This window comes from Eubalaena glacialis, chromosome 12, assembly GCF_028564815.1.
Source record: "Eubalaena glacialis isolate mEubGla1 chromosome 12, mEubGla1.1.hap2.+ XY, whole genome shotgun sequence".
Lineage (NCBI taxonomy): Eukaryota > Metazoa > Chordata > Mammalia > Artiodactyla > Balaenidae > Eubalaena > Eubalaena glacialis.
This window is the reverse complement of record NC_083727.1, coordinates 72,938,668-72,958,230: the sequence shown is the minus strand read 5'-3', so window position 1 is coordinate 72,958,230 and position 19,563 is coordinate 72,938,668. Positions and strand designations below refer to the sequence as shown.

Here is a 19,563-nt window from a genome sequence, read left to right as displayed (position 1 = left end):
GGGCTCTCCTCCAGCCGCACTGCTCCCACAGGATGAGTGTGCAAGATGAAGAATTATCCACCTGGAGTTCAGGCTCTTTCCTTCACCACTGCCCTCCAGGTATCTGGAACCCCAGAATTCCCTGCCCAAATGGCCCCAAAACCGCTTCTATCCAAGAAGTGGCCAAGGCTGTTTATGGAGAGAGCAAGTAGATGAGCCTTAACATATGGACTGGTGCGCCCACACCTGCAGAAGGCTCCACCCAGGGTCAGACAGTGGGGCTGAGAAGAGGGGGATCAGGCCATAGGCAGTCAAGGGGGTGCAGCTCTCATCCCTCCACCATCTTCCTGCGTGGAACTCTGAGGAGTTCAAGAATCCTGAATTCGAACCTAGCCTTCTAGGACATTATGAAAGTATATTTCAAGGTACAGCGTAGAACATATTTTATTTAGTAGTTATTTGTCTGATTTATAACTTTCACGTATTTAGACATATAGATGGGGGTCTCATATTGTATTACCACTCTGGGTCCCAGGAAGGTCTAGAGGAAGGGATAAGGAGATCATTTGAACCTTCATTTCTTCTTGGGGGTGAGCCTAGGTCCTTTGATCCTTCGTCGGTCCAGTACTGGATTAGGCGTTCCGGGATAACTCTAAGGATACCCTTAGCTGTAATCTGGTCTAAACTTTGCCCTGGCAATGATGCACTCTTAAGTTTATGTGCATACCAAGCTACCATGGTGATAGATGGAAAGATTTAGTGACCAGGGTCTTTGGGAGCAAAAGGGACAAGGGAAGAAGGGAATTGGATGAAACTGTGGCCAAAATGATTTCTTAGGATTCTATGTGAATTTTAGTTTTCCACTAACCATTGATTATTCGATATAGGACCTTCACATCCTAAGGTCTGGAGTAAATCTTTCTGCCCCTACTTAAATATTTTTAGGTTAAAAAAAAAGAGCATAATTAGGATAATAAGATGCTTTATTAGGATTAATTCCTGACATCTCTGTAAATGCTGTTTTACAAAAGAGAGGAAATTATGAAACAAAGTCTACTCTGGCATGCTGTTTACATCCGAAAGAAAATTTACAAGTGAAAATATTCATGCTTTCAGAACTTCTATAACAAGATCTTCCAACCCAAGTGGTATTATTTTTCTCTGTATACAAATAATATTTCCTGAGCTTAGGGTATTAATTTCAAATATTTCCCGTATTATAGAAATACTTGATTCCTTTTGTTTACTTGTATTTTAGTACCACAAACTTGGCATCTTCAGTTTTTCACTTAAATTAATTTTCCAGATAATCAGAACTTACACCCTTAAACCTAAGTTTATTTTTTGTTTTAATCATTTTTTGACCATTGAAATGTTCTATAATTCATATACATATGAATTTTGTTTGTGTATATATAATACACATATACAGAGACGCAAGAATGTATATTTTTCCTGCCTTTATCAAAGAAATATTTCTAAGTTACTGAATAGTGCTGGTATTGTTAAACCTGAAATATTTGAGTTTCAGGACTTTTCCATTCTGTAAGAAAAGAATTTAGAATGAGCTTTGTTGATTATCAAATATCTTTCACATCTACAATTTAATTATATAGCTGTTATAGGCTTAAAGGATGGAATTATTTTAAAAAGTACATTTAAGAAGAAATAAACTAGACTTTAATTTCTTAGACTATAATGGTTTTAACATGCTATAACAACAGACATGAGAAAATAACACTCATTTTATGGAGCTTATTTTTCAAATTACAGAAGTACTTACAGGTTTTAGAAAATGGATATCACAGGAAACAAAATGGAAAAAACTAACACTATAAGATTTTCAAAATACTGATGAATTTTTAAAATGTCATAGGCCTGTTAGTGAAACTCAAGCTCACTAAAGAGCAAAGCTGAGCCTGTGTTTTCGCGTGGTATGTCTGAGAGTACTTCTTATTTAATTTATTCATCACGAAGAGAAGATGAATCACTTTCTAGGTTTGTACCACAGAAAGTACCAGTTAATTTCCAAGGAAGATGTGACTCACGATACGAAGCTTTTCTGCTTGATGCTGCCACCAAGCATACATCTTCAGGTGCCAGCTGGGCAACATGTTTACTTCAAGCTAACTATTACAGGTAAGGCAAGCAGAGGCTTTGCGGAAACATTTTCTTCTTCTATAAGCAGTTCAGAATCAGTACTAATCTCTCAAGGAAGCGCCCATTTAGGTTATAAATAAAATGTTTCTGGGCAGCTAGACTTAGTGATAGCCAGATGCTAGGTTTGTGGATGCAGTGATCCTGCATGTGGGAACTATAGCTGTGCTGCATCACTGTATGAACAAAGAAGTTATCACTAGTCACAGAGGTAGTGCCACCAGCACTGTAATTTATTACTAACAAAACCTTAAAGGAAAGAGGTGAGGGAGCACACAGATGGTCTTCCGTGAAGACAACTGCCAGAAACACACACTAACGTTTAGCCACTTACGGGTCTGTCATTTAGGAAGTTGAATTTATAAAACTGAAAATGAGTGGATGATTATAAATGATTTCCTTGCATGTGCCTCTAGTATAAGAAGCTCTGTAAACATATTCCTTACTGTGTAAATTCTTTTTCCCTCATTTTCATCCTGAAATTACCTCATTTACTTGTTTTAAATACCTTTCTTACCGATGTCTAACATCTTCTTAGTCTTTTGAAACTGCAGAAGATAACACTCCTAGCCTTTCCAGCAATCAGCCTCACAGACTACCAGCCAGGATTTGGTGAATATGGTTTATTATGACGGCACTGTTCAGTTTTTCTCTCCGTCATCGCTAATGCCACGTTATCATTCAATAGCTGGTATCTCCCCCAGTGTGGTTATTGTCAATGTCTTATAATTTACACATAGATTAATTTTTGTATATGTGATGGAACCATGTATAAAATTTTGGTCTTTCAAATATGTGGTGACTCCTCTTTCTTTGGAATTTGGCTAGCTAAAATATGACTTCTTATTAATTTTACCCTGTTTTTTATTATTATATTCTTAGAAGTAGTTGGATTAACATTCTTTTCAGTTACCAAAGTAATATATAAAATATTAAATTGTTAAAACAATTTGAAATATATAAAGTAAAAAGTGAAATTCTTCCCTTTCTGGAACTCAAATGATCCCACTGGCCATCGGTATCCATTGTTAAAAATTTGGTGTATGAGGACTTCCCTGGTGGTCCAGTGGTTAAGACTGCGTGCTTCCACTTCAGGGGGCACGGGTTTGATCCCTGATCGGAGAACTAAGATCCTGCATGCCATGTGGTGAGGCCAAAAATAAAAATAAAATAAAATAAAATAAAATATTTTTAAAATTTGGTGTATAATTAAAATTATTATGTAAGTACCTTCTTGCATCTCTGTGTAAACTTTTAATGCCATTTTTGTTGTGGCCTATTACAAAGCTTACATGCTGATGGTGTAGATGGTTGTCTAAGTTTATTAACATAAAACCCCATCACCTTATGCCAAGCTTAATAAAAACAGATTATTTATATTATGGGTAGATTACTGATTTGTTAAAATTATCTCAGCACACATAGGTTTAGGGTATATATACATGTACTACATACATATAGAACATAGAATTAAGTTCACATTAAGTGTACAGTTTTAAATATATGCTGATAGCATCATAAAATTTGTATGCTTCATCTTCATTTAGATTTTCCGATTTGAATTTCTTTGTTGTGACTTTTTCCAGGTACTGAAATTGTGAAGCCATATACACCTGTATCTGATTCCTTATTCTCAGAGTTCAAGGAACCAGTTCTTCCCAACAATAAATACATCTACTTTTTGATCAAAATCTACCCTGCTGGACTCTTCACGCCAGAGTTTGATCATCTTCAGATTGGTTAGTATATATTTTTTTAACCTAGATTGTGTTCTGGATTGGATCACAAGTTATACTTTCTTTTAGTTATTTCCCTGTGGGAGTCTGTCAAATATCTTAAAGTCATCATGTCTGCAACCAAAGTCGTGTTCTCTTAGTCCCACCAACCTATCCTTGCTTCCATATTCCTCATCTGTTATTTGCGGCATCACTGTTCATCCTCGACCCAGTCTGGAGAATTGAGTCGTCCCTGAGTCTTCCCATTTTCTCCCTCCCAATCCAGTCAGTCACTAAGTTTTATTGAGTCTAACGCTCAGTGACTTTAATCTTTCTTTTCTATCCCTTCTGCCACCTTCTTAGATCAAGCCTTCATCATTTCTCTCTTAATCTGTAATTGGTCTCTCACAGTTGCCTCTAACTGGTATCTTTCTATTAATCTGCATTTTCCAGTTCTTTTTCCATACTGCCTTGATGATAGATTTAATCATGTTGCTCTGCAGCTTTGACGCCTTGGATGGGTCTCCATTACCTGAATAGCACAAGTATTTTGTATAGTGAGAGGTGAAGCTGGAAAAAGCATCCAAGTCTTTGCAGGCCACGAAGAGGACTTAATCAGTTAGTCCAGAAGTTTGTCATCCTCATTCTTAGGTGCTTGAGATTTTTAGAATGCCTCTCTCCACCTGTCAAGTACCTTTTTTAAAATATTTTTTTAAAATATCACTTACTTTATGAAGCCTCCCTCCTCTTCTGAACCCCTCGGTAACTAACACTTTGTTCATTGATCTAGGATAAGAATAAATAATATTCCTTCTTTACAGGACTTTGAGTTTAAGGATAGATATGTCTTATCTTTGTATTTTCCATACCCAGCAGGGCAGTTAGCACATAACAGGCTCTCAATAAAAGTACTTTGCAAGAATTAATAAAGGGACTATAATGAAATCTACTAATATTTAGAGACACCCCCCCCTTCCTGTTTCTACTCCTTTTTCTGTGTCTTCAACTTTTCACTGCCTTTTGCCTAACAATAAAAAAGCTCTTCCCCTTTTAAGACAGTATTAGCAGTAATATCGAGTGAAGTAGATCACTAAAATTTGGAAATAGAGAAAATTTGTTGCTGTCTGAAAGTTAAGTTCAGCAGTCTACATATAATAGATGTGATGAGTCATCTTTGGTTACATAAATCAAAATATTGAACATAAATGTGAACCTAAAGAAGTTTGGAAAACCTACAGATCTAGTGAAGGTGATATCACCTTGTGAAGGACTGACAACATGATTGTAATATAACAGGTGGAAACTTAACTGATGGTATTATAACCTGTCCATAGAGATTGTGTAACAGAGAGCAGGGTGGAGAGTCAGCATAGAGCATGGGAAAGGAAAGCCAAACTAGCAATATCAGTGTTTTTTCAACTTCATCTAGGGGAACTAGTCATGGCACAGATACTGGTGCCACTTAGAGGGTTGTACACTGGCATGGCAGTGGTAATTCATGAAGTCTCATTATGGCCTATGTGAGCTACCCTATAAAATTATCCACTTCTTTGTTTCAATTCCATGTTCATCAAGTAACTTTTAAATGACTATTTTGCCCTTCCAAATGTTCCAAATATTTGGTCTTCCAATACCGGGAATGAGATGCCCTGGATGGGGCATGTAATGCTCAGGTCACTAGATGCAGGTAGTCAGGCTGAAAATCCATTGCCATTCTGGCATGTGTGCTTTAATCTCTTGTGAACTTGATTAGCATCAAGTCCTTGCCTGAGTCTAATCAATTTTATGACATTGGAAGGACTGGACTGTGGACAAAAGTTATCAAGTTAATATCATTCTGTGAGGCTGCTTTAGTAAACAACCAGCTGACTTTTTCCTGAGGATGTTCTGATCTTACGGTCCCTTTCAAACTATAACAAGGAGCTTCTGTTACTTTCTAATGTTTAACTAATCAATTACTACAACATTCTTACTATCCTGCCATGGACAAAAAAGGGAAAAATTATGAGCATCCAAACATTTAAAAATAAACCAGAGCATTTGAAATTGTTTTTAAAATATGGTCAGCTTTATTTTTTATTTTTAAAGTTACATTGAAAATTTCTGAAATGTCCTAAAGACAGTTCTCTTACACGAGTGGTACATAGCGATTATATCAACTGCATAGCAGAAAAGGGTTTATTCAACTGTTTTGATTGAAAATTTGGAAGTAGCATGCCCCAAGTACGGTTTCTGATCTTGCTTTGTCTTTATGGGAATTAAATGCAGAACAACTCTTGTTTTAATTGATAGGTATTTTCAGAGATTTGATGGAGGCAAAGTTAGCACATTTACTAACAACATAAGATATTAGAATACATTTTTATTTCAATTTTCTCTCCTACTACACTTATTACTGTGGTTAAGAATCAGTATGTAAGTAGTGAATATGTATTTACCACCCTATACTGTGCAAGACAGGTATACTCGGACTCTGCTTTTGAAGTGCCTAGTTTTAGTTTAGCAATCAAGCCTTTATTGATAATTTGTAGTTAAATACTTGGCAGTAGTTTGTATGTTAGAGACTCCAGTTGATTTGGGAAAATAATATTGGGAAACGAGTATAATGAAATCTCATTATTAATTTGATTATGATAATTTGAGTATAATGACATACTTGGGAGCCTAATGAGTATTCTCAAAACCCCTTACATTCCTTAAAAACTGAGATGTAGTCTGATAATTATGCAACCTGTTTCTCCTAGTGTTCTTAATTCAGCTAGGTTAACAGTCTCAGTTTTTTTTTTTTCCTGATTTTATGTATATTTCATTGTTTAGGAGATTATGTTTCTGTAAGCAATCCCGAGGGCAATTTTAAAATATCCCAGTTCCAAGAATTGGAAGATCTCTTTTTATTGACAGCGGGAACAGACTTCACACCAATGGTTAAAGTACTGAGTTATGCTTTGACTAATATACCCAGTCTCAGGTATGTCATTTTGTCTTTAATTACTACCCCTTGTAAGACTGCTAGATTAGTAGAAGGTATTCTAAATCGATTAAATACTTAGTGGACCTCAACAGACATGTTATCCCTCAGTCGTCATTTCTCACTCTTCTTCCTCCACTCAAAGCTGTTTTATTTACTTGATTCCTTTATTTTTGATATTTTTGTTACCTAATTGGCACTAAAAAAACATTCATGCTAGTTCACTTTTAGACTTTCCATTCATGCATATTTTTAATTCTATAATCGAAATAGTACTTTTTGAGTTGTTGTTGTTTTTTCTTTTAAGGAAAGTGAAGCTGATGTTCTTCAATAAAACAGAGGATGACATAATTTGGAGAAGCCAATTGGAGAAATTATCATTTAAGGATAAAAGGTATAAAGGTGGTATTAGCTCTGTTTTTAAATATTCATACAGGTTTAGTCAGTTGATACCCTGCCTCCTTTGGTTGGAGTTTTTAACTGACCAGGAAACTCCTTCAAACAAAAATAATCACTAATTCTCTTTAAAAAAAAAAAAAACTAAATGTAAGTAATGTTAAGTAATGTTAGTACACCTCCCCCAAAGAAATAGTTTGATAAGGTCAATGTGACATCAAATATGTATCAATAAAATATATACTGGGCTTTATGTTTATGTTATGTTGTTTATACTGAGTTAGGTTTCATTGAAAATGATCCAGTGTAGCCAATTTGGTAATTCAAGATTTTCTTGTTATAGTGGGGACAGATCAAATAAATCTGGCGAGATAGGTTAAGCAAAAATAAGCATTTTTTTTACTACAGGATTTCTTAGAGCCTTTACTATGCCAATGTCCATTGTGACTTTCCAAGAAGGGGATTCCTTCTGCATTGTTTAGCAAGATTCTCTTCATTTTTGTTCGTTTACATTAACACGTATTAAATATCACTAGTGGTCCTCAGTACACACTTTGGGAAATGCTGGTATAGGTAATAGAAAAAAGTCTGAGTCAGGCTGAATTCAGTGGCAAAATGAGGCAGCAAGGACAGCAAGGTGGCAATTTGTTTCATTGAAAAAAGAGCCCAAGCACAGTCCAAGGAAGTGAGATAATTTAACCACGCATATGCCCCATCTCCCCTAAAGAGATATGAAAGCAGTTAGAAATTCAAAACAAAATTCTCAGAAGAAGAATGAATTGGACAAGCTGTCATATTTCTGAAGCATTTTTGTAATCATTAAAAACTGTTTCTAAGAACTGCAGAACTTCATAAGTCATACAAAATATCTGACGTAAGTATTTATGACAGTATGGTGGAGATAAAGTTCTAGACATTTTAAAAGTTAAAGACCTCAGAAATTCAGCTGTCCCAGGGGCTCCAGGTTCTTCTGAATATTTTCTGAACATCCTCACTAAGGTGATGCCATGATTCCTTCTAGTCTTTTCCTCCCTGTTGTCTCCCATCCTCCCCCTCTTTCTCTTTTAGTAAATAATTTGCACAAATGAAGGACGACCTGAATTTAATCATCGAAGTGTTTTCTTACATACTTAAAACATAAACCTAAGAATATGTACTATACTTAAGTAGTTGCATGGCAATTTAGAGCATCATTTAAAGAAATACAAATTCCTGGGTTTTTCAAGTGTCTTTTTCACTAATTTTCAAAGTGGAAAATCGGAAGCAGCATTTATCAAAAAGCCTAAAGACCTAAATTCTGGTTTTCAGTCTACCCTTTACTAGCTTGAAACTGTATTCAAAAATTACGTAGCTCTGTGGGCCTGTCCCTTTATTTTCAAAATAGAATAATGACATCTTTCCTACTTACTTCATAAGCCTGTTGTGAGGACTAGAGAAGATAGTGTAAATGCTTGGAAATTGTGAAGCCCTGCCTCAGATATTTGGATTGCTGCTATGAAGGACCTCTGTATACATGTGTTCCTGTGTTGACTGTTTGAGCTCCTGTTTCCTGAACAAGCATTTAAAAGACTTTAAGCAGACATAGCTACACTTTCTTAGCTAGGTTTTTTTAAAAAAGTATTTCCGGCAGTTTTGGGACATGGTATTCTCCAAGATAGTTTGCTTGTACAAGAAAAATTCATTTACTATTATTTCAGCTAACAGACATTGTGCTCTTAGTCTATCCATTGATGTTAAACTCAACATAAGAAGTAACGTGTATATGTATAACTGAATCACTTTGTTTTACACCTGAAACTAACACAACGTTGTTAATCAATTATACTCCAATATAAAATAAAAAGTTTAAAAAAATTTTAAAAAAAAGAAAGAATTGGTAAAAAGGCATGTGTTGACAGCTTCTGAACATGAAGTGCCCTTTAACAACGTCCCCTGTGTGTTTTGTTTTGTTTTGTCTTGCTTGGTCCACATAATTTGGGTTGGTGGAATTGCATAGGCTGCAGGATTGAGGATGAGGAAAGGCCCCTTTTTTTTTCACTTCTGGATGACTGGCTCTAAGTGAGTGAGATGCTCCAGTTTGCTGGGAGAGGTGAGAGTGTTTTGACTCTGGCCTGCCTCTATCCTCTCTCTCCTGCTCCCTCTCTCTCTCCCTGCTCTCACCTGCCTGCTCCCGCTCCTGTGCACTCTCTGCCCCCTCCCTTTCCTTCCACTTTCTGGAGGTACACCTTCCTTGCTGGGGGCCCTCTACTGGCACTGACTTCCAGCATCGGATAATCTGTGCCCCCTGGAGACTCGGGGTCAGACCCTCACTGGAAAACACAAAGGCCTTGGGGTCACACCCTCACTGGGAAACACAGAGGCCTTGTGTATGTACGTGGCTTTGGAACATTTATCAGGAACCTTCCATATTCTCAGGTTTTATGCAGATAGAGGAGAAACCTAGTCTTAAAGGTTTACTGATGGCTGTCGGTAGTACTGTTCATTCAGAGCATAATTGTTGAGTCCCATACATAGAAGGAAAGTGAAAGTTCAAATTTAATATAAGGTAATTTTAATTTGTCACATCTGTCATTTAGTTAACATTTAAGGCTTAATTTTTTTTATCTGTTAAACCACCCTTTCCTACATCTTGACTCTCCTATGTCACTGCTCGTTTTAGTAATAAAGTTTCTGATGGCAGAATGTGAAACTTGAACACATCTCCTTGGTTAAATTATTATTGGATTGTGACTATTAAAAAAAATAAGTTCTATAATTAAAACAAATGAAATACCTTACTCTGTAGGATTAAGACACAGCTTTCCATTCAATCCTTTGCAGAACAAAGAGGGATAGGAAAAATGTATACTGAGACTGGTGTATTATCTAATATTTTCATTTTCAGCAAGCATGCTGTGCTTGTCCTCAGAGTTTATCCAAATAATATAGTTAGCAAAGGAAATTCTTTGCAACATTGTTGTATGATGGAAACTTATTAACCTGTGACCTCCGGCAAGTCACTTGATCTGAGGGAGCTTCAGTTTTTCCATCTGTAGAACAAGGACATCAATATCTCCGTCATAGGGTTGTTTGGGAGTGGGGGCCATGAGATAGCAGATGTGGGTGCCTCGCCCAGAATTAGCATATTTGTAACTTTCATTTACTCATGAATTTCCTGTGAGCGTCTCCCAGGTGCCTGTATGGGGGTATAACAGGGAACAGGATATTGTGTTGGCTAATCTTCTCATGCAATCCAGGGAATGGATCTCTTCATTTTCCCATGTTGCTAAACTTAACAGAATTGCCGAAAATAGGTAGACCATTTGTACTCTTGTAGGATGTTTCTGTTTCAATTCACTTTTCATGTCATTAAGCATAAAATTTCAACAGAAAAAAAAAAGTTAGTTTGCCTGAATTTTATCCAAATATTTTATTACACTTGACTGTTAACTCCAGTAGAAGGTAAATATGTACAGCAGCAGGTGTAGCTAATTACTATGTAACCTGAAATCCAAATTAAATTTCACGTATCTCTGTCTCGACTCCTGAGCAGTGTTATGAGGCCTGGTTGACTCAGTCTTACACACGGTACTCCCCCCTCCCCCAGTAGAGTGCGCCTGCTCTGAGTTCTCTGCTTTTGCAGAATTCTTTTTGAGGTGCAGGACAGTTTGACCATGAGATTGACTTCTGGATGGCATTTTGTAATATATAAATATAATAAGTATTTTCCTTCCCTTTCAAAGCAGTCACGTTTGAAGATAATAACCTTATTTTAGTAAAGTTAGTAGCATATTGTTTTCTATAAATAGTAGAATTTGATGATTTGCTGATATTCCCCGTTTATAAAATTAATACATATTTGTATAGAAAAATATATAAGGGAAAAGATCACCCATAATCTTACCATCCAAGGAACAACATTATGGTTTGTATCTTTCCATTCTCTTTCTCTCTCTTTCTCTCCTTCTCTCTCTCACAGACACACACATACATACATGCAAGCACGCACTTATACACTTAAATGCATACATTTTTATTTTGTATTTTTAAATAATGTAGCCATACTGACTATACTTTTTATAACTACATTTGTAGTGAATTGTGTGTATTCTATGTATAGAATACTTTCAACCTGTGGCTCTCGACCTGGAGTGATTCTGTTTCTCCCCGCCTGACACCCTGACACCCTAGGGGACATTTATGTCTCGAAACGTTTTTGATCGTAACAACTGATGGAAGGGGTTCCCCTGGCACCTAGTGGGTAGAGACTGTTAAGAGCCTACAGGAATGCTGTTAAGAGCTTCCAGTGCACAAGACAGCACAGGACAGCAAAGAATTATCCTGCCCAAACCGCCAGTTGTGCTAGTTGCGAAAACTCACACTACACCATGATTTTTAATAGCTGCATTGTACTTGGTCATTGAGTTCATACCATAATTTGTTTAACCAACCCTCTACTGTTTGACATAGTGAGTATAAATTTTTCTGTACCTCTCTAACTATGCAGGATAAAGATTCACCAGAAGAATCACTAAGTCAAAGTGTACCAAGGTCTCTTGATCCATTTTGACAATAGCCTCTTGAAAGGTAAAGTTTTTCTATATTCTGGTGTCAGTTTGGGGACCAGCAATGGGTAAGTCCCATTTAAGACAGCAAAATCCAGTGATTCCAGAAGCACAAGTAAGTTAAACAAGGTGCTTGAATGCCTTTCTTTTTCCCCAGCCTGTGAGGCAACTCAGATATGTGGACCCCTAATCTGGACCCTATACCACTCTCTGTTCCTCCCAGATGTTCCTCCAGGGGTGGTGTTTTCTTGGGTTTTTTTTATTGAAGTATAGTTGATTTACAATATTGTGTTAGTTTCAGATGAACAGCAAATTGATTCAGATATATATTTTTTAGATTATTTTCCATTATAGGTTATTACAAGGTATTGAATACAGTTCCCAAAGTTTTTTGGGTTTTTAAAAAATTTATTTATGTTTTGGCTGCATTGGGTCTTCGTTGCTGCGTGTGACCTTTCTCTAGTTGCGGCGAGCGGAGGCTACTCTTCATTGTGGTGCGTGGGCTTCTCGTTGCGGTGGCTTCTCTTGTTGCAGAGCATGGGCTGTAGGCGTGTGGGCTTCGGTAGTTGCAGCACACAGGCTCAGTAGTTGCGGCACACTGGCCCTAGAGCACGTGGGCTTCAGCACTTGTGGCTCGCGGGCTCTAGAGCGCAGGCTCAGTAGTTGTGGTGCATGGGCTTAGTTGCTCCGTGGCATGTGGGATCTTCCCAGACCAGGGATCGAACCCATGTCCGCTGCATTGGCAGGCAGATTCTTAACCACTGCACCACCAGGGAAGTCCCAGGGGTGTGTTTCTTGGAATGTGTTCCTTGAAATATTCATGTGTTCCCCCTAAAGGGCTCTATGATTAAATAAGTTTGAGAAATAATGTATACTATGTTATCTTCTTGAAGTTTAATATGAACTTAGCATATTCAAGGCTTTGAGAAATTCTAAACAAATCTATTTAACTTCTCTTAACCCAGTAGTCCCAAACTTATTTGACTGGTTAGCCTTTTGTTTTCATGGACGACCACTAACATTTGGAGGAGCACAAGTGTTTAATCAAATTCGTTTTGAGAAATATTTTTAACCCCTAGCTGTTTATTTTGTGAGCTGTTTTTCCCATGAGCAAATAGCAAGTTTTTCTGCAGATTCTAGTATTTTTCTTTAGCTAGAGAACCCAGGAAAACTGGGGCCCCAAATACTCTGAAATACTACTTTGTGGGCAGTGACAAGCCACTGAAGCTTTAGCAAAGAAGTTGTGAGATTGGATCTGGGTTTTTAGGAGAACTAGTATAACAATGATGTGCCAGATAGATGAGGGTGAGCTTATTAGAGCAGCATCTTAGACAAGAGATAGAAGGGCCAGACCTGGAGTTGTGGCAGTAAAAATGGGAAGGCAGGGATATGTATGTGTAAGAAATAGGAAGGAGTGGGTCTGGGAAGCTGATTGCCTGGAGGAGGAGGGAATACGTTGTTGAATGACTTCAGTCTCTGCGTATGGTTTAGACTGAATGCGTACGTTTATATTTCAAGATTTTTTTTATCTCAGGTCATTTATCAGCCTACTTGAAAGTAATTTTTTTTGGACAAGCTTGTTTACTTCCATTGACATTTAGACCTCATAGGCATTCATCAGAAGCAGGCCTCTCCCTCTCTCTCTCTCTGTCTCTCTCTCTCTCTCTTTCTCTCTCTCATGTTGCTTTGCACTTTATGGATTCTCGAAATTTATTTTCAGGTAACCTTTTCAAGAGTCCCAGTCCTTTCTGGCACTTCTGAAATCATAGGGCAGAAAGGAGTTTCAGGACGTTTGCCAGTGCATCCCCTCATGCCTCAAGGCTATAAATGCTTCAGACAGTAAGTCGCCCTTCAGAAAAATTCAAAAGCAACCATCCACAGTAACCATCTGTATCCTGACATGGTATAAGAAATCCTTCATTCATGTATTCTTGAGCCTTACCTTGGGATTGTTCCCGCTCCAGTGAAAGCTCTTTTCCAGTGCTGCAAAGGAGAAGATAAACAGGATAGCAGCCTCCTTACAATCCCCTGGAAATTGCATCCATGCCACCTGGTCACTTTTTCCATTGAGAGACCCAAAGGTATACCCAGGGGACCAATATGTGAATAAATACAAAATACATGAGGAATTTATACCATTTATGTAAGGATCACAGTTATTTTTCACCCTTTAGTAGATGCCTGCAGAAAGCATGCCACTGATTAGGCTTTTTTTTTCTTGTTTTCTTTTTAAAGCATCTCACTAAAGGAAAATTAAGATTTTTATTCAGATGACAAAGGACGCCAGTATTGATTTATATATCTTAGCAGTTTTATTCCAGTGACAGACTGATTGGAAATAGATGCAGAGGAGACTATCTTTTATTTGTAATTTAACAAGGCAATTGCTATATTTTATTGCGTTGTCTATGTATAATTAGAAATGTCTTAAGATAGTGGTTCCACAGCTGCTTTTGGGTCCCCTTTGATAATCTGATGAAAGGTTATAGACCTTCTTCCCAGAAAAATGCCCTTACAAATTCACGTACATTTTTATATGTAATTTCATAGATGCCAGCATATGGCTTTGTTCTTCTGAGTATAGTGTTTATTTTTAACCAATATGGCTTCTTGTTAAATAAATTCCTTTATTCATTCATCAAGTATTTTTTGCACACTTGCCTCAAGCGAGGCCTGGATACAGTATGAACAAGACAGGCAAGAACTCTGCCCCCATGGAACAGCAAACAAACATCACATTCCAGAATTATGTAACGCTATCTTAATTATAAGTGCTGGGAAGGAAAAAACGTTAGTGAAAGAAAGTATTTGGGGTACTGTTTTGTATAGGGTGGATTCCTCTTGCTGCTAAAGTGAAATGGGAACCTTGAAGGCAAGAAATAAAACACGTCTCTGTTGGGTTTTTAAATATAAAATCAGAATATTAGAACTGTAAGAGAGCATATAGTTTTCCCACCTTGTTCCACAGATGGACCTATAAGCCATAGAGGCTGGGTCTGGTGAGAGCTGGGACGGGTTCTGTAGCCCCGGCTGGCGCCCTGAGCTGGTCTGTATGCTTGTGCTGGCCCATCCGCTCTTGGGAGCGTTTACCCAGCTGCAGCCCAGCCAGGCGAGGACCACAGCTCCAGCCGTGTCTTGCTTCTGTTCTGACGTTTGGCTCCCAGGGCCACCTCACGAGAGAAATTATTCACTTCAGCGTTTTCTTAAGATTGAGATTAACATATTACTCAAGTGGAAAATGTAGAAACACATTCGATCTGATGCTACTGAAAATGATAAGAACTAATTGTGTTTGCAAAAATGGAGCGAAGGGAGCAGGTACAGCTTAGAATTTTGAATCTGCTACGGCTGTTCATCAGCAGTTCACTTAACAGGTTACAGAGCTGTGGGAAGAAATGGTCTGTTGTTCCCTTGTGAGACTTGGTTTGATGTGCTTCTTTCTGATTGTAATTCCGTACCCTTTCTTTTCTTTGAAATGTTTCACTCCATAGTGTTTGAGTGCCTCCTGTGTGATGGCCACTAGGGGTGCAGTGATAACCCAAGCAAACATGGTCCCGGCTCTCACGGAGTTTCTGGTCTAATGGGGAAGGTAGACATTACTAGGATAATCATCTTGGTGGCCACATATTTACAGCCTGATATAAAGGCTATAAAGAAGAGGCAAAGGGAAACATTTCTACAACACGTGTAATTACGAAAGGGCTCCAGACTGGTGGGGCTGCAGTGCTTCCCTGGAAATGATGCTTGAGCTAAGAAACTGAACAGTGGGGTGTGGTAGAAACATTACAGAAGGAGAAAGAGAACAGGCAGGGTGTGGCAGTGAAGGCTGAGAGAAGCAGAGCACAGACTTAGGAGCTAGGATTGGGGAGAATTTGGACGTGGAGGGTGGGGCAGATCAATCCCGGGTTTCTGCCCAGGATTTGCGCAACCAAAGGGACTGTGGGGCCATTCACAGCAGTGACATCGGGTGTGGCACAGGGATACTGTAAGTCAAGGTTGAAGCCATGAAGACAGTAACAGTAAGAAGTCAGATAGGCCGTTGGTTATCGGGGTCAAGGACTCATTGGAGGGGTTTGAGTCAGAGATGAAAATGCACATGTCACTGGTCGTTGCTCTTTGCTGTGCTTTATACAAGCGAATTATTAATAAAAATGTGGAGTTCTCTGAGATCCTTTAGAGCTCTCTTTCTAATGAGTTCCATAGAAAATGTCAAATTATTCTCTTATCTGTAGCAAAAGTTTATCTTTAGTAAATGTGGATTTACCTGTATGTTTTTGCAAAATGTTTGTTTACATTCTGTTCTAGTGCTTTTCTGGCAAGCGTGTCAACCTTCATATATTCATTTGTTCTCCAGGGGAGAAAAAGATGCGTTAGTGAACTGGAAACATGTTCATAATATATTTAATGTAATAGACTTTTAAAAAATGTTTCTTTTCTCCAGATTTGACCTTGAATTTGTTCTCTCAGCACCTGCTTCTGAATGGAACGGCAAACGGGGATACATTTCACCAGCTCTGCTTTCTGAATTTTTGAAAAGAAGTTTAGACACGTCCAAAGTCCTCATCTGCATTTGTGGGCCAATGCCATTTACAGAACAAGGAATGAAATGAGTAGCAACGTGGTAGGAGAGAGAATCCCAGCACCGTGAAATGACGACCTCCTATAAACAGCAGTTGACGTGGCTCTCATTTCTTCCTATTCATATGAACCTGCACTTCAGTAGTATGTCACAGCGTAAGAAAATAATAACAAAGTGTTTAATCTGCGTGCAGGTGAATCGTCGGAGGCCCGGATTATGCACAGAGTTAGACGTGAACACAAAAGTCAGACACAGCCAGCTCTTGATGGCCTCTGGTAGTGGCTGGTAGTGTGGACGCTTTCACAAGATTGGTGCCAGATAGTTTTGGGGACACTAGATTCAACCTCCTCTTCCACCAAAACTTCATAATATATAATAATTTTTTAAAAATATATCATAATAAACAGTGTTCATCTCATTGTAGCTTTTGATCTTCCATCATTCTCTGCAACTGGGTGAGCATTAATCGATAACACAGTGAGAGAAAGCCAAACAGCAAGACAAAAATCAGAGACTAGAACATAAATAAGCCAAGACCAAGAGTTGAACTCCGCACAAAGAACAACCAGTGGTAGTGATCGTCTTATTTAAAAATCACCTTGATCTTATTTAACTCTAAAACGACACTTTAAAATATTTGGTTAGATATAGCCACTATTGGGTTTCTAGATGATTTTAAAATATGACTGCCTTAAATGCCCTGCATTTCCTTATTTGGTATATGACTGAACCTAACATTTGCTAGGTAATTTTCTCTCTTGCTATTTTATTTGGGTTCAGATGGCGAGAGGCTTGCGTGCCACACCACGTTGGCCCTCGTAACTCCTGTGCCGTCCTGTCCCTTTGTCTGAACGTGTGTGTCAGCTCTGGAAGCTGCCACTTTGGGTTGGAATCCCAGCTCCACCACTTACAGTCATCCTACAATCATCAGCTAAGTGTCCTAGGGCCAAAACCTTCTAAGCTTTAGTGCACTCACCTATCCGAGGGAATAAGTGATAATATTTATGCATGTGAAATGCTTAGCACAGTGGCTACAAAGAGTGAGTACTAAGTAAATGTTTATTACTTTCAGCAGCATTTTATTTATTTATTTTTCACCTCCTTTTTTTTTTTTTGGCCATGCCACATGGCTTGCAGGATCTTAGTTCCCCAACCAGGGGTCGAACCCATGCTCCCTGCAGTGGAAACGTGGAGTCCTAACCACTGGACCGCCAGGGAAGTTCCCTTCAGCAGTATTTTAAACAGAGCTACTTTTAAGATTTCAGTCTCCATTTACAGTATTTTCCAAGTTGAATTATACTTAAGCAGTATTTCTGCTTCTCCTGTTCAGTGGGGGAAAATTAAGATAGAATGCTAGGGGATCAACTCCTTACTTCAAAAACTGGTGAATGAAGAGGAAGAAAACAAGCATTTATTCTGCCTTTTCTGTATGAGTTATACTACTGGATAACCACATAATAGATGAGCAGAAGTTATTCTTTATAGAATTCCTCGGCTGATAAACGAATAAAGAATGATAGGAGTAGAATATCACCAACTTTGGTCCCTAATGAAACTAGTAGATCTGTACGTAGATCACCAGTGGTGGTTAGCATCCAAAAAGAGAGACAACCTGGTATTATGTGCCTCCTGATGAAAGAGCACTATGAAGTAGTCTTGTCAAAAAGAATTGAACCTGTATCTGATTAAGCCTCTCGATCCAATTATTAAATTTTGGGAGATAAAAGGAAAAAGGAACATATTATTAAAGTAAACAACAGGGATGCAGCAAAATGAGAACCGTGGGAGACTCAACACCTAAAAATATGATTTTGTCAACAAATAAATTGCAGGACAGAGAGAGAGAGAGAGAGAGAGAGAGAGAGATGGAGGGGATGTTACAGATCAAAAAATACCCAAAAGACATATAAACCAATCACAGTGAGTAGACTTTAATTGGATCTTGATTCAAACAAACTTTAAAAAATTACGGCATTTATGAGACATTTGAAAATGTGAACACTTACTAGATATTAGATGATATTAAGGAATTATTGTTAATTTTTTAGAAGTGATAATTGTGGAGTTTTTTAGAACACACATGCTAAATGGGGAAAATGAAAAAATACTGTGGTTACGATGGTAAACTTTGATCTTACTTCTTTATTTTTAAACATCTTCCCTAAGAAACATGTGCTTTTTATTTGTTTTTCAGGTTGCTGCATGATTTGAACTTTTCCAAAGACGAGATCCATAGTTTTACAGCATAATGAAGAGCTGTCATTCAACTGTTTTAGCTAAATTTGTGATTACTTAGGGTTTTTTAAAAGAACATTTTTGTATATAGGTTAACTAGAATCCAGATTTTAGTTTCTTAAGTGAAATCAAATGTTTCTTCACTATAGATACCTTGTTGACTTTATTTTTTACCATAACTTATTTTACTACTGATATTTGTCCTGGAAGGTCAATCGTGGCAAGTATATACAGGATTCTTTGTTATGAATCACAAAGTTCCTTACCATTTAAACTGTATCACTGTTCTACAATAAGCCCTTGTGTTTTATGATATGATAAAGCAAATGATCATTTTGATCACATTTCTATGCTGTAAGATGTCTGATTAGCAATAAGATTAAATTTTACATTGCACTGTAAACTCAGGAAATGATCATTTATGTCCTTGTTCTTACTATGAAAACATGGGATGTTATAACTTATTAAGTGATCCAAACATTTTGTGTGTCTATGGCCTTGATACAGAGTAGAATAAAAAATATTCTTAAGTACTTTTTAATCTTTGTGGTAGAAATGTGTTTGAGTGTAACAGTATGGGTTAGTGTCTACGGGGAATTTTAAAAGCAGCAATAAAAGATTCTGGAGACACTTCACACACACAGCTTTGGATTATATGTGTTTAGAAAGTTTAAGACAACCTTGACAACTATTTTGATTCTTAGCCAAAACTAGAGGCATCAGGAAAGATAATGAAAGTATAGCATCTGGTCTCATGTTCTAAAATAATCATTTGGTGCTTTGGAATAGGTTAAATTTAAATTCTTTCTGAGCCCATCTAGACCAGCTGGGAAAATGAGGAACACTCCATCCTAAATGGTACCTTCCCTGGCTGGCTGTTTGCCCCACAGCTGGCGGTTCAACAGGGAGCCCTCCTAAGCTCTGCTGTGTGGGCATCTTATTCTCTCTCCCTGCTGCTGTGCGCAACCTTCAAAAGCTTTCACAGATTGG

At 37.8% G+C, this 19,563-nt stretch overlaps 1 protein-coding gene across 1 annotated transcript in view; it reads left to right on the top strand.

The window, feature by feature from the left end:
• The window catches only part of LOC133102251 (cytochrome b5 reductase 4-like), a 42,682-nt gene extending 24,095 nt beyond the window's left edge, over window positions 1-18,587 (top strand). Inside the window, 6 exon segments of the mRNA XM_061207218.1 lie at window positions 1,978-2,118; window positions 3,723-3,875; window positions 6,669-6,819; window positions 7,127-7,213; window positions 16,201-16,377; window positions 18,533-18,587. Of these exon segments, the coding sequence (XP_061063201.1) occupies window positions 1,978-2,118; window positions 3,723-3,875; window positions 6,669-6,819; window positions 7,127-7,213; window positions 16,201-16,377; window positions 18,533-18,587 (764 nt within the window).
• The last annotated feature ends 976 nt before the right edge of the window (window positions 18,588-19,563 follow it).